Here is a 26,703-nt window from a genome sequence, read left to right as displayed (position 1 = left end):
AGTCCCACCTCGCGCGGCCTCGGGAGCCGCGGAGGCGGCGGCGGCCCCGCGGCCTGTGCGTACGCAGCGCCCCCCGCGGCCGCGCCGAGCGCAGGCGGCGGCGGAGGAAAGGAGGGCGCCGCCCGCCGGGCCGGCCCGGCCCCTCCCCAGCCCGCCGCCCGCCCGCCAGCCCCCGGGGCCGCCGGCGGTGTCCGCGCCTCCGCGCCCGCCCCTGATTTCCTCCGCACGGCGGCGGCGGCGGCGGCGGCGCCTCGTGCGCGCGGTTATTTATTTATTTCCGGGCCCCAGAGCGCTTATAATGGAGCCGCTGTCAGCAGAACCTTCTGCTGCCGCCGCCGCCGCCGCTGTCCCTCCTCTTTTTTTTCCCGGCAGATCTTTGTTGTGTGGGAGGGCAGCAGGGATGGACTTGAGCTTGCGGATCTCCTGCTAGAGCAGCCGCGCTTGGAGAGGGCGCCGCAGCCGCGAGGAGGAGCCGCCGCCGCCGCCCCGAGGCCCCGCCGGACCCGGCCTCCGTCCGCCCGCGCCCCCGCTCGGCCCACTCGCCCCGCGCCTCCCGGCAGAGTCCCCTCCCGGCGGCAGATGTGTGTGGGGTCAGCCCACGACGGGGACTATGGTGAAATTCCCGGCGCTCACGCACTACTGGCCCCTGATCCGGTTCCTGGTGCCCCTGGGCATCACCAACATAGCCATCGACTTCGGGGAGCAGGTAAGCCCCGGCCGCGCCCCTCGCCCGGCCCGGGCAGTTCCGCCCTGAACCCCGAGCCCTGCGCCCCGCGCCGGGCTCGCTCTGCCTTGGCCTTAGACACCCGGGCGCCAGGGGATGAAAGCAGCGGGGAGTCACCTGCTCCGAGTCCCTTTTTATCCGGGAACATTTGGTTGGGCTTGCAGCTTGTCAAGGATGACTTTTCCAGCACTCCATCTCCCCCTCCCCCCCAGTTATTCAGCAGACTTTTCCAGCTCTCTCTGGAAAATGTTAAAAGACCAGAGGGTTTAGAGCTTCACCTATAGAAGGGTTTTTAGTGCACAGCAGGAGTATTATGTAATTTGTTGTTATGTAAACGTCAGGTCTGTAAGTAGAATGTAGTTGCTAATAGCTCAAGTGCTTGGTTTTTATTTACGCGGTGTTGGTGGTGATGGTGATGGCGATGATGGGGAGATTTTGTATTAGAACGTGTGCAAGTTCATTTCTCAGGTACTTCTAATTTTTTTTTTTTTTTTTTTGCCCAGGTATGGATTAAGGGTACCCAAATGTGTCCTGATAAGCTAACCGTTGACCATCTCTAATTTGGGGTTTCTCCCCCCCCCACCTTTTTTTTCCTTTTGGACCACTAAAGCAGGGGAGTGCATTTTTGTTTGTTGCCTTCTTGTCCTTGTTTCTTTTTCATGTCCCCCCCCCCCCCGCCCCCATTTCTCTCCATGTGGCGTCATTGCAAATCCCCAGCGCTGCAGACTCTCCCAGCAGTGGGGCACTGGTACTCTGCACTTTGCCTGTGGGAACCTTTTTCGCAGAGCCTCCAGCGGGATGCAGCTGCGTTTGAAGGCCAGGGAGAGGATGGGGGTGGGAGGCAGTGGCTTGCCTCCTGTCAAGGAGGCAGGTGTGGGGACTGGCCCCAGCGAGTGATGAGCCTCACTCCCGGTATTGTACTATCTTATTTCTTTGACTTTAAGTGGAGAGACTTCAAGGAATATATGTATAAAAAAATGCACCTGTGTTGGTGCACTTTTTGTTTTTTAAAATACCCCCTTTCAGAAGGGGGTCTGTTTGACTGCTCCCTCTGATGAGTATCTGCTTGGATTTGTCTCTCTGTACTCAGAACTTTTGCTTGATTCAACTCTGTAAGCTCACTAATGCTTAGCCCCCATTGTAAGCTACGTGTACGTCAAATTTTCTGGCCCAGAAGTGTTCACAAAATGGTATAGTGTCTAGAGACCTTTGCCTGGTAAGCAAACTAATTTCCTCCGCTGAACTATTATATTTTTTCTGTTGCCGCTTTGCTCACTAGGGTGTCCCCAGGGCATCTCTGCTGCTCCGCCTCCTTTCTGCCCACCTTCTCTTCTCTCATAGCACTGGGGACTTCGGGTCCTTTGTATAATCTGTGGAAAGGTTCTAGGACTGAATTTACTACACTGCCCTGCACATTTTAGATGAGTCCAATGCTGTAAGCTCACCTGCACCTTCTACTATTTAAGGCTTATTTTCTTGGAGCCATCCCAAAGATCAGAAAGCCGGGGCTGCTCACCTGATCCCTTCTCCCTGAGCTGTTATAGTGTGTGTGTGTGAGAGAGAGAGAGAGAGAGAGAGAGAGAGAAACAGAGACAGTGAGCGCGTACGTGAGAGCGAGAGAGGGAGGGAATAAGAGAAAGAAAATTATATGGGAAAACTGGTGGAGGTGAGAGTATTCTTTGTTGTAATTAAATGACCTGAAACATACCATACTATTGCCTCGCATTTGCCTTGATTTAGTACCAGGCAGATATAACTAAGCATTTGATTTTAGTGTAAGGGAAAAGATCTCCTGAGGTCCCAAAAGGGAGACTAGACATAAAAAACAGTCACACATTCGGTTTATCTTAGTGGGTCTAATAATGCAGACGCATCCTTAAAATGTTGCTAACCTGATTATCAAAGCCGACGTACATAAAGTACTGGAAGAGTTGTCTCTTTGCACAAATGTTTTATCAGCAAGTGTTGTCTGAGGCCCTTATCCCTTAAGTGCCGGTGTGTTTATGAGGTTACAGGCTGCCTGGTGGTGGAGATAGTCTGTCAGAGTAGTTAGGGGGGAAGGGACTGATAGGTTTCCAAAAACCTTCTTTTGCCGTCTGGTATCAGATGATAATTGTTTTGCAAAATTGTACAAGGGTAGAGGAACAGAACTTACATTTTCTTAAGCTGAAGGAGAATTAACTGTAGGAATTGAAGAGTGACCCAGTAACCTGTGGGTAAGAATAGAAGTGCATTTTACCCCAGCCGCTTTAAAACACAACAGAGAGGAGGAAAATGAACCTATCTGCAAAAGTGGTCTGCTTTAGACTTCAGAAAATACTTTGCTCCTGATGTGGGTTTTTAATCATGTTCTAGACATATGGATGCATGTAGATCTCTACCATTCTCTTAGAGTGTGCAGGTGTGTTACACCTTGCCTTGAGTGAATAAGACTTCATATTTCAAAAATTGACTCATCTTCCAGTAGAGGGGTAACAGAGGAGTACAGGGGTCAAAGGTCACATGTCCTAGAGATGAACAAGAAATACAAAATTAAAAAAATAAAACATCTCATTAGCTGTTAAGTCTCTGACTTGTCAAGAACAAAAGATAATATAAGATGAGGGGATTTTTTTATGGTTATAAAAGTCTCAGTTTGCTGTTTCTGTAAACAAAATGTGGATAGAATTTTTAAAATGGAAATCCAGCTATATGCAGGATTCCACTGAAATTTGAATAAACAGCACATATGCGATGGTGTAAAGGTATTACATATTCATAAATTATCTCAGAGCTGTCAGTGCGTGTGGGGGAGGGGCTGGCTAGGAAGAAGCCTGCAGTGATTCATCCAAAGCCTCCTGATGTATGAACATTCAGTTGTAGATAGATTTCCCTATAATTTTATGGCTCAGTCAGGGAGGAAACCCAAATATTATGGAGTGTTCTAACAAGGTTAGCAAAACCTGTTATCACATTTTAAATTTTGGTGGTGGCAGTAATTTTGGGGGGTTGCAAGGGAGGGGTGCGTCCTACATGGGGGAGAAAAGCTGCTTGATCTAGAATAACCTGCTTTTTAATAGTAAACGAAAACACCCTAGGAAACAATGAGAATCAGTCCATTATCGCAGAAAGTAAAATCGTGTTTGTAGAACCCTGTGGGTGCTTAGTACACTTTATAATATCTAGAATTATCATTTTATCTCTAATTTTTACAGATTGAAAATCAAAACTATTAGTTGTTTCCATTAACTGACTAGTTGGTATGTGCTTCTAGCACATGTTACAAAGTGTGGAAAGACTGAGAGGTTTGGGGCAAGTAGAGTCACTTGTCCAAGATCACGCAGGTATTATGGGGAGGAGCCAAGACTCGAGCCCACATCTGCCTGGCCCTTGGCCTTCCTGCTCCCCACCTCCTCCAGTCAGGCCCCCCGCTGCTGAAATCTGCCCAGGAGTTGTTAGAAATTTAGGAATAAGTTTCTGGCTTTTCTGGTTCCCAGCCTGGGCTTAAACTTAACCTTAGCAGTCAAATTTTGAATTTCATGGTGTAAGACATTCATAAAAAGAGTTCTGAGGAACGAAGGGATTGTGACCAAGAGGTTCACAGGAGAAGAACCAAACTATACAGATAATTCATATTGATAAATCAACAGTGTATCTTATTTTGCCTTTGGTTAGAAGGGAGGAAGATAAGAAGCAGCGGATACTTCACAATAAAATTATTTAGAAATTATTTAGTCTTTATCACTAGAGCACTGCAGATTGCTAAGATAGATTTTGAACAATGTATTTTTTAAAAGTATTTGCACATGTCCCTGTTGTCACCATGTTCAAAGGACTTTTATTTCTATTTAAAACTAAACTTGGTACAAAGTCCCTGAATTCCTTAAAAGCCAAGTTCACCAAATTATGTAGAATAAATCAGTGAACTTTATTTCAGGGTACTTAATGGCACCTAAAATGTTAAATACAACTTCATTATGAAGACTTCAAAGGAGTAAAGAAGTTTGAAATTGTTCTCTAAACTTGAGAAGAAATGTGTTCTGCCCAGTGTCTGGTAATTCTCTCTGCCACACCAAGATGATAACTGTGGGTATTTCTGATTGCCCTAGATGATTCACTGAATCTGGTTGGGTCCAGTATGATAATTCATAATAATTCAAAGACCCAAAGTTTTTATGTGTGAATGAAGAGCTTTGTATATGGATTGTTAGAATTGTAGAGTAAGTTGCATGAAGGGAACGTTAAGTCCTTTCTAACTTAGGGAACCTAGCATTAGGCTTTCACAATATAAGGGTCTCAAATTACTAATACCACAAAATGGAAAAAGAGAAAGGCCCAGGAAAAATAGTTTAATAAATATCTTTTTTGTCTACTAAGTAGGGAAATACATCCCCCCACCCTCTCCAGACCAGGAGGTAAAAGAATGAAAAAGGGTGTGTGTCTGACATTGGCCACTGCTGGGAAGGGACTCTTTATCCGAGATCTGTAAGTGAAGGAAGAGACCCCCCGGGCAGAGCTTGCCTTAAGTAATAATAAAACTGCCCATTGTATGTTCCACTTTGCAAAGTACCTAGAGACAGAAATGGCAATCTCAAGCCAAGTTTCCAAGCAACCGTGGGGGAGGGAGGGATTTTTTTCCCTTCTGTCTATTCTATGTTAATAGAATAGATTTCAAAATGCCATTCATTGTTTTCTTATTATAAAAACACTAAATGCTAACTGTCGAAAGTTTGGTTAAGTATTTCAAAATGGAGGGAAAAAGTAAAAATACCTCTGACTCCACTCTAAAGAAAAGAACTCCTTTAACATTTTGAGTATCTCCTGCCAAATTTTTTTCATCATAATTGTGATATGTGTATGTTTCGCAGAACCCAGAGGCATTTTTCCCATATCACTTACAAGTATTTAAGTATGCTTTTAAATAGCAGCATAGTATTTGATTATACAAGCATGCTGTAATTCCCTTTGCTGTGTATGTTTCCCTATTGTTTATTTTTTTGTTTGTTCTTTTATTACTTATCGAGTACCTACTTTTTTTGCAATGGTGTTTGTTTATTTTTTATTACTTTTTATTATTGAAGAACTGTTGACATACAATCTTATATTAGTTTCACATGTACAATGTAGTGATCTGACAATTCTGTACCTTACACAGTGCTCACCGTGACGAATGTAGTCACCATTCGTTACCGTAGAAGGTTATTACAATGTTATTGACTATATTTCCTAGGCTGTGCTTTCTATCTCCATGACTTATTTATTCTCTAACTGGAAGTCTGTACTTCCTAATCCCCTTCAACTGCTTCTTCCCCAATTTGTTTAAATGCTGAGGTTTCTTGTTTCCTGCCGTATAAAGTTTCAGTGAGCATCTTTGTGTAATAAGTAGATAACGTGTTTTTCTGACTGCCTTGGGCTTTATGCCTGACGTAATTGGGTACCTATTTCAGTTTCTGGATCATACATAGAAAATGAGGTCACTCTTCCCTGGCAGTCCATATTTAGTCAAGGACACCGTTGACCGCCTTAGCCAACTGATACTCTGTCCTCCTTGGTGTTTCCCAGTTCTCTCTGGAAGTGAATCTACATTTAAAATCCCTTTCCTTCCATGCACTTAGGTAAGTGGATTACTTCTAGACCACAGAGGCTTAATCCTGCAGCAGGTTTCTCCATTTCTTTATTTCTTGACTGGTTTGATGACTAGCCTAACTACTACTTTGTCAGAATCCTTCTTCCCAAGCATATCCTTCAAAACATAATCAACATCTTCAAATATCAAGACAGTATCTAAATCTCTTTCTAGGGATCCATCACATTCTTTGAAAGCAGTGAGTCCCGAGTAACACAGTTCATGGTACCATTTCCCTTCTCAGCTGTGATGAGCCCAGTGTGTGTTAGGGCTCAGTAATGTGGTCTCCGAGTCTCCTTACTCTCCCTGGTCTGATGTGGGGCAGGTTATGTTGGGATGGGAGGATGAGAGATGCCACACATTCTTCTTTAATGTCCTAGGTGAGTTGGAGTAAAGAAACCTTGTGAAACTCATACCAGAGTGACTTGGCTGATGCTTACATTTTAGAAAAGTCAATCTGGTATTTTTTTCTCACCTGTAAGTCTGTGAGTTGCTGTGGCGATGCAATAAAAATAAGGAAAACCCTGTTTTTCTGCAGCATTATTTGGATGTGAGCTGCCTACATGAGTGCATTTTTTTTTTTTTTTTGATAATTGAAGCTTATCCCTTAAAATGTAAATCATTAGTTTTCTTTTTCTTTCTTTAGTATGAAAGTTATCATTGCTGGAAATACGTATCACACATCTGTCTACCTTATTAGATAAATACGGTACTCAGGATGTCATGAAATATTTTTTGATGTCTTATAGATACCTGTTGTGCTGGGCCGTCAGGGGTAGCTGCTGACAGGTGATAGTCAAAATAGTTGAAGATTTTGGCTCTAACCAAGACAACAACATAATGAAATAATAAAAATAGCTAATACATGATGTGTACCTTTTAATTTCTTGCTTCGGATCTGCGCTGGGCCTAAGAAACTGACATTTAGCGAGATTTTCATGAAACATGAAGAATAAATCATTTTGGAGGCCTCCTTTGGGAAAAAGCACATACCCTTTATGACACTTGCTTTCCCGCCCTGTGCTGATTTTGTGTGGGTTCTGGAGGCATTCTAGAGTCAGTGTTAAGCCAGTGACCTTTGAACAAGGGAAGCGTTGCCGTCTTTGATGTGGCCCTGCACTTGCTGCTTAGATCCTGGCAAAGAAAACACACGTGAACCACTTTTGTAAATGGAGGGACACCGATGCGTCAGTGTGTGTAATTGCACAGGGCCATTTATGATCACACACCCCAGAAATCGGTAAGGCTGTGCCAGCTGTTCTGAGATAGTTGTCTTCTGGCTGGGGCCACCCCCTTCCTCCCCTTCTCCAGATGCCCTTGTCACCGACGTGGGAAGCACTCCATCTGCAAAGGTGAACACAGAGTCACAGTAGAGGTAAATTGGCAGACTTCACAGCAAGCCATATAGACTCGGGGATTCTTGTTTGTTTTGTCTTGTGATTTCCATAGTTGGAGATCATTCAGCTGCTGTTCCAACCAGATAACACTCAGGGTGCCTAGGACCAAGGAGCTTAAAATGACAAAGAGGTCAGCTATCTTGGTCAGCTACCAGACCTCTGCATCACTGCTCTCTGCTGCTCCTATGCGATCGTTTTCAAAGTCCATCCTGGGAGGGGAGACAACTCGATTATTTGTCAGGGCCCAGGGGGTAATTTCTCCCCAGACAAGGAGTTATCAGAAACCGCCTGCACATCTGGTTCAGGAAATGTCCTGGGGTCCCAGGACAGACGGACAAGGTTCGTTTTTAGTTGGGAGAGTATCTTTTGGTGTAAGTTAGCTCACAGGTCCTTGCTGGGTTTTGCATTTTTTATGGTATTTTGATATCTTTAGATGGGCCGGGCTGTCAAAGAGTTCAGCACCTTTGGCAGTGGTAGAGGATTGCCTTTCTGTCAGACAGGGCAGTCGCACAGCCTGCTTCCTGACGTGCGGAGACACTGTCCCCAGCCTCAGGGTGGAGGAGGGGCTGTGTATGGCTCCTTATCCGGGAGCACAGGGAGGCCCAAGGCCCCTGTGCCCACCTAGGAACGCAGGCTCACCAGCACACTTCCTGCTCCTCTGCCTGGTTGGAGACCACGGCTGGCAGGGGCCCTCCGACTCTGACTCTGACTCCGACTCCGACTCGAGGCTGGGAGGAAATTGAGAGCAAGTGGGAATCCTTGGATAAGCAGTTACAAAGTGACTGGAAAGGAGAGGCTGAGGCCCCCGGCACATAAGGGGGAATGAAGTTTCTGAATGGCAGAATGTCTGTGGGCAGGTTAATGAGACTTTACCTGGGGAGCCAGGGGAGCCAAGGAGGGGAAGGGCCCGCAGCTGGCCTCGTGGCTGTGATTTCCTAGGATATGAGAAGTAAAGGTAGCTTATTTTGTGAGAGACCCAAAGAGGACTGGTTTGGGTCCAGAAGCTTCAAGGTTCAGCATTTACGGCCCTGAGAGCAGGTTGCTTCAGGTTTATGTCCTAAATAAGTGATAATGAGTCCACGTCGAGAAGCTTTTCAGAATCCCTGCTCAGTTTCTTAAAAATATAACATTAAGTCTGGGGAAGTAGCTCAGCCTCTGACTGCTCTTTTCCAATTTACCATCTGGCTTCCATGGGCCCGTTCTGTTTTCAGAGCTGCCTTGAAGACGATAAGAACTTTGTATGCTCCCGAATGCCGCTGTGCCATAAACAATCCGGAGATCTGCTGGCCACTGGGCTGTGCATTTTAATAGCAAGGAGTAGCAGTGTGGAGAATCTAGAGCAGCAGATTGAAAAAAAGAAAAAGTTGTCTGACATCCGAGTGCTTTTAAATGGCCTGGCAGGAAATACTCTGTGGCTGGGACAAGGCGGCCTCCCACCCTGTGTGGCCTGAATTTGACATTTTATAAAGACAGACAGGGCCGAGAGTAACAAATAACCATACTTAATGAGAAAGAGGCAACTTTCACCTCTTCGTGAGTCTAGCTGAGCACAGTGGAGAAGCAACCAGAAAGGCCCCTGGCAGTCAGCCGGCTCTGAAATGAGGGAGTCAAAATGCATCTTCTCGGCCCCAGAGCTCACATTTGAATGTGGTTCCCCGGTGCACTCTTGGAGCCCTTGTTTCTCTTGAAAATGGGTCACGGTGCTTATCCCCTCCCTCTTCAGCTGCAACCTTGTGTCACCTGGAGCCTGCCAGGTCGTCAGGATGTGTCTGCTTTCTCCTCCCACGCAAAGGGACATGCCTTCAGGTATGACGCCACCCGAGCTGCACACCTATGGGGCTGTGTACCAAATTAGGGCAGCTTCCCTGGCCTGGGCAGATAGTCCCCCATGTGTTTACCAGACTTCCCTGAAGCAAACCAGTGTTTCAGCGGCGAAGAGGAAGGAGCTCGCGCTCACTCACAGGGACAGCGGTGACCCAGCAAAGCGCCCGAGGCAGACAGGCAGAAAAGCAACAGGGTGAGCTGCAGAACCACATTTGTGTCTCTAGAACTCTCATTTACTCAATTTCTTTAGGGCTAATGTGACTTCTTGCCAGGGGTCCTGGCAAGCCTGTTTTTCATTCCTTTTTAAAAAAAAATCGAGGTATAATTTATATACAGTAAATTATATACAGTGAAATGTACAGGTCTTCATTTCCGTGAAATGTACAGGTCCATGAGTTTTGACAAGTGACAAATGCGTATCAGTGTGGCCCACACCCTGACCAAGATAGGGAGCATTTCCCTTGGCCCAGAAGATTCCCTGGTCCCCCAGAGGCAAGCGCCATCCTGACTGCTGTAGCAGGCCTTTTTAATTACTTACACAAAGTGACACACATGCCTTTGGTCCCAGACAACTGAGTTGGGGACCACTAAGCGTTCCTCAAGTGTGTGGCACCTGGTGTCCGCCCTTCTTGCAAACTTTGGCTTGATACCTAGATTTTAGTGGGTTCTACCTAGGTGGAGAATTTGGCTCTCTGAATCAAATAACTTGTTTCCTTGTACCGTCCGGTGTTCTTAATTCTTCTGATGGTAAACATCCTTCAATTATAGGAACGCTGATCCTTCTGATGTTCAGGCATGATAAACATTAAAGTCTGATTTAAAAGCTAACATCATGGAACAAAATGTAGTAGCCACATACAGTGGATTATTCCTCAGCCTTAGGAAGGGATTGAATCGTGATGTATACCAGCACATAGGGGAGCCTTGAAGACACGCTAAGACATGAAAGAAGCCAGACACAAAAGGACAACTAGGGTCCGATTCCATTTACGTGAGGTGCCTAGAATGGAAAGTGGTATAGTGGTGGCCAGGGTTTGGGGCGGGGGGAGAGTTAGTGTTTAATAGGTATGGTTTCAGTTTGGGATGACAGATGGCGATGGACCCTGGGAATGGACCCTGGCGAAGGTTGCACAGTAATGTGAATGTACTTAATGCCCCTAGAGTGTATACCTAAAAATGGTAAAAATGATACTTTTTATGTTCTATTTTATCAAAATAAAAAAAAGTTTTAATTAACCTCAAAAGCTGCTGGGAAAGCCTGTGACTTTCAAAGAGGATTTGTCTTCTCCAAAAAAAAATGTATTAATTTTCTTCTAGTTATAATATTCATTTTCACTCTAGAGGGGAGGAAAATCAATAAATTTTTGAAGAAACTAAGAATCCTGTGCAAACCCAGCAGCCAGAGGTAATGGCTGTAGCTTATTAGACCCCATGTTCTTCCCGCCTCCTTTTGCGGGGGGGCACGTATTTTAAGACAAAATTGTAACCTCTTTCCTTTTTTTTTTTTTAATTTTATTTATTTATTTGACAGATCACAAGCAGGCAGAGAGGCAGGCAGAGAGAGAGGAAGGGAAGCAGGCTCCCTGCTGAGCAGAGAGCCTGATGTGGGACTTGATCCCAGGACCCTGAGATCATGACCTGAGCCGAAGGCAGAGGCTTTTAACCCACTAAGCCACCCAGGCGCGCCACCTCTTTCCTTTTTATATCATAGGCAGTTTCCCGTTAAGTATTCATCTAACACGTGATGATTAATAGCTTCCTCGCGTTCTCTCACAGAGATCCGCCGTAATGTGTTCCCTTGGGGTCCAATGTTCAAGTTGGTTCTTTTCGTTCTATTATGAATCATGGTTGGCAACTTTTTCTGGTACAGGAATCTGTGCACACGTCGAATTATTTCCTCGCATTAATACTAGAAATACTCTCGTGTGTGTGCCCTCCTTTCCAGGCTTCTACTGCGTGGCACACCACGCTTCTGCTGCGTGGCATACCACACTTCTGCAGAAGGTTCTGGTTTGCCCCGGCAGGTGCCACGCATGAATGTGTCTGGCGCCCTGGCCTGTGGCGGGCAGCCCCTGCCTAGATGCTATCTCAGGGCCCAGTGACTCCCACTACCAGGAGCCTCCACTCGAGTTCTCACGAAGCCATGTGGTGCCCGCTCCTTCAGATGATTTCTTTTATTAAAAGCATTTTGTTTAATGCTGCCAGATCAGTTTTTCACGATGCAACACTTTTGAACTGTTCAGGACTTTCATTCCTGACAGTGGGCAGGTTTTGGACCAAATCCCTGCTCTGCAGGGGGTTAGACAGAAGTGCAGAGAGGAAAAGGATTGTGTCAGCTTTACTTGTGTACGTTTGGGGAAATACCTGTTCCAGCAGCTTTCCAGGTAGAGAGAAGTGCTTTTTTTTTTTTTTTTTAAGATTTATTTATTTGAGAGAGAGAGAAAGAGAGAGTATACATGGGGGGAGGGGCAGAAGGAGAAGGAGACAGAGAGTCTCAAGGACACTCTGTTCTAAGCAGGAAGCCCCAAAGTGGGACTTAATCCCACACCCCTGAGATCATGACCTGAGCCAACATCAAGAGTCAGACACTTAACCGACTGAGCCACCGAGGCACCCCAAAAAGTGCTTTTTGGGTGCGTCCAGTGATGCTCAAGCAGTGTGCTTCCTGAAACTTCCCAGGAGAACACCTGGGAGAGGAGAAAAAGGTTACCTTTCTAGGTGCCAGGCCCTGCCTTCAGGCACCAGGCATGCACCATGGGGGGTCACCTTCCCACTTCAGACATGAATGGATTGAATGAAGAGCTGTGCCCTTTGTCATTCAGCCCCCAGGGGAGCAGCCCTGGGCCTGCCAGCTCCCGCTTACAGTCTCAGAGGAGAATATTTATGTCCACCGCGTTCTAGGGAAATGCAGGGCAAGTGATATTTAGATGAACCAGAAGAGAAAGTGTTCTCTCTTTCCCACCACCCTGACTTTGGCTTCCCCTATTTAACCTAGTCTCCAGGCTATTGCAAGTCTACCTTGGAGAGCAGAGAAAGAAGTGGGAAATGGCTCCCACTTGTGCAGAGGTCCACTGAGTTCCTCTTTCTCCTCATTTCCTCCGTACTCAGTCTGCACACGGCCGTTTCTAACAGTGCCACAAGCCGACCTCAGCAAGGCTGAGAGGAGGGACCCCCACTCCTGACAGGACCCCTGGATTTGACCTCTATCCCTGTACCCACCGGCTGTATGACCTAGAGCAAAAACCTCGACCTCTGTGGGCGTCAGCCTTCCCAGTCGTCAAACAGGGAGAAAGGGTTTGCATACCTTCTTTCGGAGATGTAGGCCAAACAGAGACTGGACACAAAAGTGCTTTGAGAAGTATGTAGCGCTTCAGGTGTGTGAGGGAGCATTGCTAACTAAGACTTTGAGCCCGGTATGCTGCTGCTACAGATGTTTATTTTTACAGCCTTGACTAGCTGACTTTTCCTGATACCGATTCAGTGACTTGCAGTAGGGGAATTTCTTAACCCAGAGCCAGCTGGGTTCAGGCAGGCAGAAGCATGCTGAAGGCAGATGCTAGAAACACTTGGATTTTACAGCATGTGTGCCAGCAATGTTGTCATCATTGTTGTTGTTGTTTTCCCACTTTGTGGAAAAGACACTTAATGCTGGATTTTCTCAGCAGTTTTTTTTTTTTTTAAGTCGAATTACTGGGATTTAGATAATGTGCTTTTTGAAATGATAGGTTACACATACTTTGAATTACAGGCTGCTGTTTGTCACAGACTTGGAGGAGGGTGGCTGGATATCCCATTGAACCCCTTCTCTAATTCACACCTGCAACTGGGACCAGGCCTTTCTCAGTTCAGTTGACAGTTATGGCAGTGGCCCACCAAGGTGTTTACTAAGCTAAAGTGTGATGGGTAGTTCATGAGCCGAAAGTTTGTAACCTGTTTCTCCAGGTGCTTACTGTACGGTACTGTTTCCTTATTAAATATTGAGGACTATGGAACGCAGAGGTCAAGAGTGTTCATGAATGTGTTCATTCAATAAATGTTTCTCGGGATACCCACTACGTCCCAGGCACAGTGCTAGTCACTAAGGACAGAAAAAGAGAAAGGATGGATGCAATCTTTGGCTGCACAGCACTTACCCTGTAGGACAAGCAGACAGGCAGGCTCTCTCTACAGAATTGCTCTCCTCCGGGATGATCTCCTCTAGGATCTTATAAGAGGAACCTTGGCCTTTAAGGGTCAAGGAAGTTTTCTGATGGACCCGAGACCCAAAGAGGATAGTGTGTCCCTATTCTGAAAAGCAAGGGAATTCTGGGTGAGGAAAGACAGATGCTCCCTGTGACTTGAACAGGGAACCAGACCAGGAGGCTGCAGGGGCAGGACGGTAGTATGAGCAGAATCCAGACCAACAACAAGCCAGTTGGGCCTCGCTGGTAAGAGCGGTGGGAAGCTCTGAAGAGTTCCTAGTAGGGGTGTGGTGTGCTTGGATTTGCATATTTGAAAGATAATTTCTTTTTAGCAGGGCTAGTGATTTAGAGGGAGGCGGGACCAGTGGCAAGGAAACCACCAGAGAGGTAGGTGGCCTACAGCAGTCCTGGGGCAGGGAGGGAGAACCTAAAGGAAACCCCTTCTAGAATCCAATGGACATGGCCACCGACGAGCGAGGGTGGGAGAGGGCCGCCGCGTGAGGACCCACAGAACTCTGCAAGAGCTGGTCTGGAGTGAAGAGAACAAGTTTCATTTCTCAGTCATGTCCATTTGTTAATAAGTCGAGTGAAATGTTTGAAATCGCTTGCCTGAGAGACAATACAAAGTATGGGTCACGGCGGGAGCTACAAAAATATTTTGTGTCTGTATAGCCTTCTTTCTGCTTTCTGTCTCTGTGTGTAGCTCTCTTTCTCCCTTCCTTCCTCTCCTTTTGTCTCCCTTTTTTCTTCCCTCCTTCTCTTTCTCTTCTTGGGACAACTTAGTTATATTCTTTATAAGTGAGCGCTGTTTGCATTTTTAACCTAAATGCAAGTGCTATGAATATTTGTTTTTCTCTCAACATGTAAAAAATGCTTTATTATGATGTGGTCGCTTCCCAGCCATGTGTCTTAATGAAATAGTGGGGGTGAATATTCAACAGCATTTCTGAATATTTGACATTGGAATACATGAGGGCTGTGGGGGGAGGAAATTTATCTGCATCACCACGGTGCTTGCTCAGGGTAAGATCACATTCGCACCAGGTGCCTGGTGACCGCGGAGAGAAGCCATCTGGAATGCAGTGGGATGAGGCTCCCTAGTTTGCTCTTTCTGTATATTAATTGTTTGCTGGGTAAACAGTAGGGAGTGGACTAACCTTAGAGGGGTTCTGGTTGCAGCTTTATGTTTGTTTGTCTGTTTTTTGGTATTGTCTACAGCTTATAGTCTGCTTATAATTCACGAAAGGCATAGAATACATTTTGCTATAGAACTATTCTAAATTGTGGCTAGGTTTCTGGGCCATTTCCCCAAAGTTATTTAACTCTTAATGTTATTAAAATATTATACATCTGCGGTGAGGACTAGTAGAAAACCATGCTGTTAGAATAGTCAGAATGGGGGTAAGTGGTAATGTTGAAAAACGGCATTTGTCTTAATTAACTTGAAGTTCAGTTGGTTTGATAACAATGTAAGAAAGGTCATAGCTGGGAGAGGGGGATGTGGGCGCCACCCGCCATGGATGTCGGGTTAACTTAAAATCAAAACATGGGAGATAGAGTCAGTACCATATAATGAACTGTCCAGGGACAGATGGTAGCCAGCCTGTGGTGATCGGTTCACAGTGTATACCAACGTCAAATCCCTGCATTTCCCATGAAACTAATAAAATGTACATCAATTATATATCAGTAATTAAAGTAAATAAGAAAATAAAATAAAAGCATCTTCTGGGTGCCTGTGGCTCATCAACTGTGATTACAATAACTTGCTGTGTTTTCTAGTGAGTAAAATTTTCTAACACCTACCCGTGCCTATGGATTTAGGCTTCCCTGTGCTTGCATTCCATGGACATCTTCTCAACAAATAGTGCAAAAACAGCATTTCCTAGGAAGAGACCCTCAAGTCACTAGGAAGCTCAGCATATAGATGAGAATTTGGGGAAGTGAAAATATTTTCTGTAATTGGACCGTGTCACTATTGTAAAAGGAATATCTCTAGTTATATATTATATCCAGACTTTTTTTTTTTTTTCATTTTGAGAATCAGCCCATGTTATCTCCAATGTAAGACAAATCAAATGCCTTAGACTACGTGGAGAGCCAGATACTTACCCCATTTTTTTATCTTTTTAGTTCAACAGAAGTAAATAACCTTATTTCAGGAGGCAACAAAATGAACATTGCCTTGCCTCTTGCCTGGTACACACTTCAGTTTTGCAGAGGACTTCACAGCTTATAAAATATGTTCTCATTAAATGTGATAGTTGGTCCACAACCCAGAGGCACGTAGGGTCCCCCTCCTGGAAGGAGAAAGGAGGCCACTACCAACAGCCTCTGCATGTCTGGAGAGGCCGTGCTTGGCCGTAGAGCCCACTAGCCCCAGCCACCCTCGTTTCCCTCTTGGAGCTGAGCTCCACCTTCCTTTTTAGCCCTGGGTCCTGTTGAGCCCCGAGGAGGATGGAGTCCAAGGTTGGAATTACAGAGAATGGGCCCAGAGAGCAGAGAAGTGGCAGTCCCCTGCTCCTTGGGTCTCTGTGTTGTTGGCCTCCTCTCCATCCCTCTCTGAGGGCCCACTCTGTCCTAGTGAACATGGGGTGCTGCCTTTCAGCATGAGCCAGAGTCCCAGCATGAGCTTAGCAGGGCCGCATGTCACACAGAGTCCGCCCCAAGTCCCCCTGGGTTCTGGCTCGCATCATGGCTCTGTTCTTCCCTCAACGTTCATACCATAGGGCTCCGCTTTGCCAAAATGACCGGCCTGCTTTCATCCCATCCTCCCCGCCCGCCTCTGAGTGCCCCCCAACCTTGCGGCCCTCCCTCCTTGTCTATGCTTCCGAGTATTATTTCTTAAAATCTAATCATCACGTTAAAAAAACCCTCGGTGTGGGCTCCAGGCTTTCACTGGCTGTACCTTCTGGCAGACATTGGAGCCTCCTCTGCTTTTCAGCACCTTTTCATAAATCAGGTGTCTTTTTTTTTTTTTTAAGATAATTTTTCCCTTCCCAGCATTCATTAATTTCAGATTAGGTTGCCTGGATGGCCGCAGTGATGTGTCCCTAGCTTTTCACCCGTGGCTGCAGTCTGCCCTTCCTGGAGGCCCTGGGGCTCCCGTGTCCCATTCCTCCTGGCATCTTGGCAGTGCCACATCTGTGTCCCCACCTTACCGCGAAGCCCCGAGGCAGGGCTCCCCCTTTCCCACGGCACTCAGTGCAGGGGGAGCTGCAGACGGGCTTGGGCGAAGTAAATGGATGATGTGAACGACCCATTGCTTGAAACCATAAGGCAGAACCCAGGCAATGAGCTCAAGGTCCTTTATCAGCTGAAGGTCTATTATCAGCTGGAGCACGTCTGTCCCTCTAAGTGGCAGGACAGCAAACTGACCCCACTTCCTCCTGAGCACGCTGCCTGGCACACTGCTCAGCTCGGGACCAGGGCAGCGCCGTTAGGGTGCTACCGGAGCGGCCTCCCTTCTCCGCCCGGAGGGGAAGGTCGCTCCTCTCGGGTGGCGAAGCTGGCCCCACGTCAAGCAGGGAGCTCCCAGCATGGACTTGAACCTCTGGTTCACTGACTGGTCTTCGCGTAGATTCCAGTGAGGCCAGCTACGCTGAGAAACAATTCTTGTGTTTGCGATAAGAAGCATTTTCTGGTGAAAGAAAACACGCCCAAGCATGCCCTTTTGTGGGCAGTGTTTTCACCTGAGGGAGGAAGTCAGGGTGATTTGAGTACTGCGGGGTGGCGGGGCGGTGGGGGGGTGTTTCTGCCCAGTGAGGAGGTCTTAACCCCATAGGTGGGGAAGGATGCTGGATGGTTAATGGCCTTCACCTTCAGCCCTGGAAGCGCCAAAGACCGGCTTCCTTGGGGGTACACACCCAAATGACCATTAAAGCATCTCTTAAAGGATGCCAGTCTTGTCTGATTGGCAAGTGTGCTTCTCCATGTGGGACAGATGCCTCACCCTGCACAACTGTGGTTGGGGGAGCCTGGATAGATCCCGATGTGCAGAGTGACAGTGGCCAGAAGCACTTACCATGTTAGCCATAGCCTCTGGACTTCTTATCATGAGAATGAGCTGCCCCCAAACCGACAGGCTTATAATGCACCATATTCATGTCATAGCAGGGACAATGTTAAATTACATGTCCCAGCATGGGACCCGAACAGAAAGTAACACTGAAGTAATATTAATCTAACAGCAAATAATATTACTATTAAGTTCCTCTTCCTTCCCTCCACTGAATATATCACCTAATCATCTGTAATAATTTTCTGTGCAAATGGTTGTATTTATTTTAATAAATAGCTTTATGAACTATCTATGTGTGGTTAACATCGTAGGAGGGGAAAGTCCCTTGCTTTAGGGATTCTGAATGGGTTACATGACTTACCGGGTCACAAAATGAAAGAACATAGTTAAAAATAGAACTAGAGTACTTTCCCTCTCCAAACTCCAAATGAGAAGGTGGAAAAGAATATGCACTTGGGACGCACCTGCCGCACCAAGTGTACAGAGGGGGAAGCCTGGAAATGAGAGTTGCGTGTTTCTAAAACACAGCACTGTATTGTAAACCAAAACCTGGTCCTCCTTAACTCGGAACTGTGATGGGTGCTTGTTTGTAGTTAGTTCCTTTTTGAGCTTATTAAATCATTAATTTCATAACCGTGGCAACATTTTGATAGTTTTGTGTCGTTTGAGGCTTCCCTTAGGAAAGTATAAAATATTTATAGATTGTTTGAAATAAGCCAGTTTTTCTCTTTTTTTTTTTTATTTTTAATGGGATGGCATTCAGTTTAAAAAAGGGTGGGGGCAGATCTTAGAAGGTAGAGCATGGAGTTGTCAGAAAGCTGGTAGAGGACTTTGACATTAAAGCCCACAACCGGCCTGGATGGGAGGATGGTACAATTAATCTTGTAGGCACTCCAGGCTCATAGAGTCTGCATAGTGGTTTTCCAAAATGAAGAAATAGCCTTTTTATGCCTGTGTTGTTGCTCTTTTCCAGGGGCGGGCAGCTCCTGGGCGTAAAAGCATTTTTCTTCTTTTATCTCCCCTTTGAGGAATTTTTATTTATTTGCTTACTTTTTGAATTTTGGGGGGAAGGCCGGGGAATGAGGTGTAAAGTCAAGGGAGATGAACCACTATTTTCCCCCAGTGGATCATTAGAATAATTTATAACTTACCTCTTCTTATAATATCATTTTGTTCCTAGTAATTACTCCTGCTTTATCATAGAATGGCACAATAATAACACTCAAAGTCTTTCTTCTTCATGGAACAGAATATAAAACTTAGAAAAGGAAATTAAAAATCCTTATTGATTTTTCCACTGTCGTTTTCCTTGGGGTCTCATCATGAGCAGAGGTTGCTGGAAGGCATAGGGTCCTCCCATGTTGAGTCGGAAAACCTCTCTTTATGTCACGATAGCCAGGAAGACTGGGTCCCTATCTGTGGGCACCAAATAGACTCTTCCCCTGCCGGCCCCGCACAGGTGGTGTGCGGTGCACAGCCAAAGGCCAGCAGGAATGAAAGGATCGGCCCTGGGCAGAGGGGCTTCCCGGGAGGATAGATGAAGCCCTTGATAGACCCTCCTTGATTCCCGCCTTTTTGTTCCCCAAGCAGCGCTGTGAACTTGCTGCTTGTCTTTGCGGAGGGATCACAGGGCTCCTTCCGCACCCCCTCCAGGGCAGCCTCATGCGCAGCACTCGCTTACTCAATAGTGGTGGCCTAGGAGATCTGATTTCAAAATCGCCAACTGCCCTTTTCCCCTCCTGTGATCTTTGTCTTCCTTACTGGCTGCAGAAGCATTCTCTTTGAGGGGCCTCCTTTTCACTCCCCTCATGGATGGAAGTCATCACTACCCTGATTTTGCTCCTCCAGGCTCCCCAGGTGGGAGGGGGTGCCCCGAGTGGTTTGGTTTCCTGCCCTCCCACCTCCCCAAGAGCAGTGCACAGCCTTGGATGCAGAGCCCTTCATTTTGCAAGGCTGTCATTTGGAAAGCCCCGAACTTGTCTGTCTTCAGGCTACAGGATCTAACTTGGAGTCTGCTGTTGAGCCGGTGGCTGAGAAGCTGGGCAAAAGGCCCGAGATGGTGCCTATGTGGCTAGAACCACCTGAGGCCAGGAGGAAGGTAGGCAAGACTTGGCACCTGGAACATAATCGTGTGTTTAGGGAACCAGTGAGCCTGTTTGCTTGTGGTACGCAGGAAGAATGGGCTACAGAGAGAAACGTATGACATCCCAGTTGTCCCAAGACGGCCAACCGTGGGAATATGAACAAATAAAAAAGGCCTTTATGTTAATACCCAAATTCAGGGCAGCGAAGGCACGAGGCAGAGAGAGACAAAGCCTGTAGCCTAGCTAATAAAGTCGCTCTGCTCTGCAGCCAAGAGACGCGTTCCCTCTTGTGAGGGATGTGAATGTGGACTTGGCTCCAGGACAGAAGGCCGCCAACGATGCCAGGACACTCTCTCCTTCCCCTTCATCCCGCTTTGTGGGCTCACAGGAGGAAGAGAAAAGGATCCAGTCCCGTAAGAGAGGGTCACAGTTAGGAGCCTGTGGGTGGCTCAGTAGGCTGAGCCTCCGATTCTTGATCCCGGCTCAGGTCATGACCTCGGGGTCCTGAGATCGAGCCCCACGTTGGCTTTGGGGAGTGTGTAGCCTGCTAGAGATTTTCTCTTCCCCTGTCCCTCTGCCCATCCCCTACCTTAAGTTAAATAAATAAACAAAAGTAAAAAGAAAAAAGAAGAAAAGGTCACAGGTGGACGTCTAAAGCACATGGCGTTTGTACCTACCTGAGCGTGTGAGACGTGTGCCCACGGTGTCTGCAGGAGCTGCCTGGGCTGTCGGACTTGGGAGTGGGGACGGCATTAACTCAGTGGGTCATCCTCACTGCCCCTCTTTACTTAGTCCTCCTTCAGTGCTGGCCTATGTCCCTCCCTACCCAATGCAGAGACCAGGAACCAGGACAGGTCGGGGAAGGGACGGAGGGCTCTCGGGGCCCAGCAGCAAGGTAAGAGCCCGCCTTCCTCCCGAGCTTCCTCCTGCCTGCTTCTTCCTTGGGCTCAGTCTTCTGCCCGGGGCCTGTCGCTCTGCTCCCGCTCTGAGGCCTCTTCCGCTGCTATCAGATGGGCTCTTTTTTCCATTTTGGTTGCCCCTTCCCCAGAGTTGCTGGAGGGGCTCCCATTCATGGAGGTCTAGTGTGTTACAGAAAACTGAGAGCCGCAGTGATTCATCTGTCAGGGAGCTGAAGAGCCCAGGCGACGGGGTTTCTGTTGCTGAGGCCGAGGCAGTGACCAGGTACAGGCAGCAGTTTTGGCGAAGGTTCTAATTGCTCACAGTGTAGATGCCCGCAGACCCTGATGCTCTTTTCTGTGCTGCAGGGAACCACAGTGGAACAGAGTGTGCTGAATATAGGGGACGGTTGTGTAGAACAGATGTGTTGCTCTGGGATCTCCATGTGTTCTACCTTGCGTCTCCAGAACATTCTGCTCTGGGCATTACTGCTGAGAGAGGAAAGGGAGGGAAATCACCATGCAGTGGTAACATGATTACTCAGTGGTGGCCCGTGAGCACTGAGTGAACGGAGGAGACACAAGTGTTTCTCATCAGACGTGGCCTAGACAGAAGGAAACCCACACTCCCTGCGCCTGTCCCGTCTTTCGAGTCCAGCCTGCGAAACTCAGCTGGGCGTGTTCTTAGGATGCTGCGAAGAATAGTGTTGCTACTCTGCAGGCCTGGACGGTCAGCTCAGTTTAGTCCCCCCACCCCGTCTTGCACAGAGTGAGTCCTAGCTGGCTCCTAGGAAAAGTCCCAGGAGGGGCTGAGCCATCTCTGTGACCTACAGGCCGAACAAGATACGTGGCCAGACTGGGGTGGACCCACCAGGCTGGTCTGTTCGGTGCATTGCTTGGTCAGAACTGGCCTCTCTCCTCGGCCTGCACGCCTGCCAGGGAGCTGAGCTTTTGATACTGTTTGCTCATGAAACACACCAGCAATCTTCCGGACTGGCAGGCAAGGGAATGATCCGTGAGCCCAACAGCAGAGCAAAATCCTGCCCCCCAGGCTCAGAGCTCTGGGGCGAGATTGGTATGACACAGAGGACACCGGTCAGCGGTGGCACGCTCTCGGCCTTAAACAAAGCGGGCTGGAATGAAATGTTCCATTTCCTCACAGTAGATAGTTTCCTATGTATCATACACAGGAATCCGTCCAATTTCAGTAGAAGCATCTCTCTAGTCAGCCTTTCCCATCTTCTGGGGGTAGAAACTGCTCCAAGTTTATCATCACTCTGTAAAGCACTAACCCATTACGTTTTCCTTAAACTCCGGAGAGCTTCAAAATTGGCACCTAACTCTGGAATTCTAGGAGTTTTGGTAAACTATCAAATTATCCCATACAGACATAGGCCACAACGTGGACGGCTTGAGCCCTCATTACGCAAAGTGTAATCGGCCAGTCACAAGAGGAGAATGATACACGATTCCACTCGTGAGGTCCCTAGAGGAGTCAAACTCCCAGAGACAGAGGGGTGGCGGCCGGGGGCTGACGGGAGCATGGAATTAGGAGTTGGTGTTTAATGGGGACAGAGTTTCCGTTCTGCAGGTGAAGGCAGTTGTGGAGATGGTCTGTGGTGATGGTTGCACCACAGTGTGGACGTGCTGAATGCCTCCGAACTGCACTCTTCGAAAATCGTTAAAACGCTAAATTTGGTATTATGCGTATTTTACCCCAATTAAAAAAAAATTTTTTTTAAGAAATACCACATCATTTTATGCTTTAATTATTCTCACATGGGTCCCTTGTTTGTCCAGATAGAAGAGGCTTGCTATATTCCTTTGTTTTGTTTTTTTAACAAAACTTTGTATGTTAGCTCTTGGTCCCTCTAAATATTTTGTTTGCCCCGTTCTACCTAATGAATGTAAAACCAGTAGTGACAGCTAGTCTCCTTAAGCACATTCGTCATATACATTTGCCTGTAAAACTTTCAGGAAAGCTCCCAATACACGTGAGAGGGTAAAGAAGAAAAACTCACAATTAAGGTATTAGCCTGTCAAGTTATATAAAATAAAAAAGCATGCTAATTTGGAGCACCTGTGAGTTCTTTTTCTGAGGTTCCTCTCCATGGGGTCCTCTCCTGTCTTGCTTTCAATGTCCATTGCCATAGAGGACCTTAGAGTCACCTTTCAGGATGTACATTGGCCGTCTTTTTTTTTTTTCCTTAAAGATACTATTTTTAAGTAATCTCTACACCCAGTGTGGGGCTTGAACTCACAATCCCGAGATTAAGAGTTGCACCCACCGCCTACCAAGCCAGCCAGGCACCTCATACCTTGGCTGTCTTCAGGTGTCAGAACACCTTTTCCTGCAGGACAGTCTCTGATGAGGCTGCCTGGGCATCATTAGAAAGCTGGTGGGAACTCCTCTAACCCAATAAATCAGAATTTTGAAGGAAACTTGAAAATGTAGTATTTACTAAATCAAATTATGTGTCACTTCTAGAAACCATCTAGAAACAAATCAAATTATGTGTCACTTCTAGATTCATTGGCATCTACTTCTGCTTGAACATGGCCGTGAAAGCAATCATTAGAATAACTGTCACACTTGACTCAGGAATACTGTGTTCTATACCTGAAAGCTGCTAAGAAAGTAGACCTTAAAAGTTCTCATCACAGGAAAAAGAAATTGCAACTATGTGTCCTGTTGGGTGGGAGCTGGATTCATTGTGGTGATCATTTCGCAATATATACACCCATCAGACTGTTATGTTGTACACCTGAAACTGGTACAATGTTATATGTCAGTTATTTCTCCATTTAGAAAAAAGAAGTAGGACCAAGCTTTTGGGGTGCTGGATGTTCTGATTGTGACGGTGTCTTCACGAGTGTATACATATGTCAGAACGCTGAATCAGTATTTTAAATAGGCATGTTGAATATGCCTCAATAAAGCTGTTTTTTAAATTCTTCTAATTTAAAATTTTAACAAGGAAAATAAAAGAAGAAATGATACGTAATTAAAAAAATAACTCACAAATCAAGAAAACGCACGGCTCCATTTCCCCTATGAATAGAATATTAGATTCCAAATTTAGCACGGCAAAAACCCAGTTAGAAAAATCAGAATTTGGTTACGGTCTGAATCCGGAAAAGAATAACCCATGTTTGTGATTTGTCTCACCCTCCCCTCCTTCCGGGGACATTATGGCAGAAACAAACTTCCCGTGTGGTTCTGTCCTAGGACAAAATAGACAATGGTGGGTACATACAGCCTGCTGGAGCAGCGTAACATTCCTTCTCAAAAATCTCTAAACCATGTATCTTGGATACAGAAAGAGGAAAAAATAAGCTATCATAAAGTGTTGGGGGAATTCCTTGATCTAGCCAGATTGCTCCACTTGGTGAGAATCGGAGAGCTTTGGAATCTCTTCTTGAGCAAACCGGTTTACAGAGAGGGCGGTTGGGATGAAAACAAAATGTTACCGCCCATCGCTGATATGGCAGGAGTCTCCGGAATAAAGCATTTAACAATGTCTCATCTCTCCTCTTGCCTATTCTCAGAAGGGTTTGGTGACATTCGTGGAGGGGTGTGGACAGCTGACTTGGACAAGGCCAGCCTGGACATTATTATGTCAGGTCACAGAAAAGGTCAGATATTGGTCATTTTCTTAGGGTCAGTCTGTGATTGGTTACTGGTTCTTGGCAGGCAGGGCAGGGTTCCTCCCTCTGATGGCAGATGTTCCGTCTTCTCATTCCTCCCGGAGTCAGAATAAACACCAGCTCCCACAGACATCCCCGATGCACAAAGTGCCCTCCTTATGGTGCAGAGTAGAATATTGAGAACGAGATGCTGCCTGGTGAGCACCGCTGGGGCTTTCATTCTGTTGTCCTGTGTCTTGTCACTTTTGCTAGGAAAAGGAAAATCTGGGGCGTGGCATTTTCTAGTCTGGATTTCAGCCTGAAGGTAATAGGAGTTTGGAGGCTGATCAAAATCTCCCCAGCCTTGAAAACAGAACCAAACAAAAGCTCTATTTTATGCTAAAGATTTAAAAAAAATAAAAGGAATCTTTCTGGGTTTTGTTCTTAATGGATACAACTCTGAGAATTCATGCTACAGAATATGCTGGTATACTGGGCTTTAGGAGAACCCTGTCAGACAGCAAGCCACAACCGTGGCAATGACGTGTGTGTGTGTGCACGTGTGCATTCAAGAAGTTTTGTGTAAAGCTTTTGTTTTTTTATAAACATTTTTATTTATTTATTTGAGAAAAAGAGAGAGAGCATGAGCAGGGGGAGTAGCAGAGGGAGCAGCAGAGGGAGAGGGAGAAGCAGGCTCCCAGCTGTGGGACCTGATCCCAGGACCCTGGAATCATGACCTGAACAGAAAGCAGACACTTACCCCACTGAGCTACCTAGGCACCCCAAGTTAAGAAGTTTTAAGTCATCTGTGTTAACATCTTTTCTACCTGCCCTCACTACTCTCTGTTAAGGATTAGAAGGAAAGAGCGTAAGAAATGAAAAGTAGTAAGTCGGTTTCTTTCCTGGTTGAGCACTTAGGTTGAAATCTAAGCAAGCAGAGAACGTGCGGGCTGCGGTTGCTATGGCAACCCAGGACCCTGGCAGGCTTTCACTTTCGAGACTTTTCCCTCCTCTGTTAAACTAGCAGGGCACTAGGCTCAATTTGCTCAAAAAAGCGAAGTGAAGATGTATTTGGATAGCTAGCTAGGTCACAATCGCTAGAAGGATCTTTGCTCAGATGCTTATGATTAGTTATTGCTCGAAGACATTCCCCTGTTGTTTACAAACAGCCAAGGCCCCAGGGCTTGGGCCTTTAGTGTTCTTTGTCTTGACACGAAGAGCGAGCCTGTTCCTTGGCCAACATCTGCGTGCACCTTAGGGGCCAGGAAGGGTCTGGCTGAGTTTTCGCCTGGGCACACCTGCAGTTTGTATACACTGGCAGAAAAATTCACACCACGGAGTGTTTTGTTATGTTCGTTAAGTGATCTATTGAAAAAATAAACTGTTTCTCAACTGTCCTTTATCAGAAAGTGTGCACAGTACCAGTTGCCAAGTAACATAATCCCATTGGAACTAAGCAGGCAGCCCTTCTGGGACCAGTTGTTAGTGCTGGAGCCTCTGCCCTCACCTCAGGCAGGGGAGGGCCCTCCCGTGACTGCAGCTTTCGGGCTTGCATCAGGGAAGGTGCTCGGTGCTGTCTGGAAATGGACAGGATTGCCCCCAAGCGTGATCCCACCAGAAGACAAAGAGGGTGACTGGATAAGCAGAAAGACAAACAGGAAAAGTAATTCGCAGCCAGCAGGGACATCTGCCAGAATCTCACCAGCCAAAAATTCATAGTAGCACTGTAAGAGTGTTTCTGGGTCTTCCCAAGGCTTGAAATTAAATGATGGTAAGCAGCACGAGACGCCTGCTAGGGAAGAGGGCAGACTCCTGCTGCTTTTTATCACCCACACACCAAGCCATCGGAAGGCTCGAGAACCTGATTGCAAAACTGGTTTTCAGAGTCACAGGTCCTAGACTTGAGAAGCGTTTCAACGCGTGCTGAGCTGGTCTGTGAGCACAGACTGTCACACTTTTCTAGGACTCCCTTTTACAATGGCACAGACTTGCCCAGGCTTTTCTAATGATTAACCAGAGTGCACATTCGTCTCTTAACATTAGTCTCTTAGTCTCAACAGAATTAAAAATACATCTGGAAGCATCTTAAAATTTAACCAACTCTGTACAAATCCAGAATTATATACATGTTTTTAAAAACCTTGTAAAGAGGTCATCATAGAAATTAAAATTAGCTGTACTAGCAGCAAAAGTAACGATTAACACTATTCTGATTCATTAATGTTAGTGAAGTAAATAGGCTTTTCTTTCCTACTTGGACTGACTTATTAGAGAACAGTGTTTTTGTTTATCTTAATGAGGGTGAAACAAGAAACAAGTTATCTAGTCCTGACTGTGTTCCAGG

The 26,703-nt window shown here is 46.5% G+C and overlaps 1 protein-coding gene across 1 annotated transcript in view; it reads left to right on the top strand.

Moving 5' to 3' along the window:
• The first annotated feature begins 231 nt into the window (after positions 1 to 231).
• ANKH (ANKH inorganic pyrophosphate transport regulator) overlaps positions 232 to 26,703 on the top strand; it is a 129,316-nt gene continuing 102,844 nt past the window's right edge. Inside the window, exon 1 of the mRNA XM_032861888.1 lies at positions 232 to 706. Within this exon, the coding sequence (XP_032717779.1) occupies positions 611 to 706 (96 nt within the window). The 5' untranslated portion in view covers positions 232 to 610. The remainder of the gene's footprint in view (positions 707 to 26,703) is intronic.

This window comes from Lontra canadensis, unplaced genomic scaffold, assembly GCF_010015895.1.
Source record: "Lontra canadensis isolate GAN:19392208 unplaced genomic scaffold, GSC_riverotter_1.0 scaffold22, whole genome shotgun sequence".
Classification (NCBI taxonomy): domain Eukaryota; kingdom Metazoa; phylum Chordata; class Mammalia; order Carnivora; family Mustelidae; genus Lontra; species Lontra canadensis.
The sequence above is the reverse complement of the archived record's forward strand: the minus strand, read 5'-3'. Positions and strand labels throughout refer to the sequence as shown.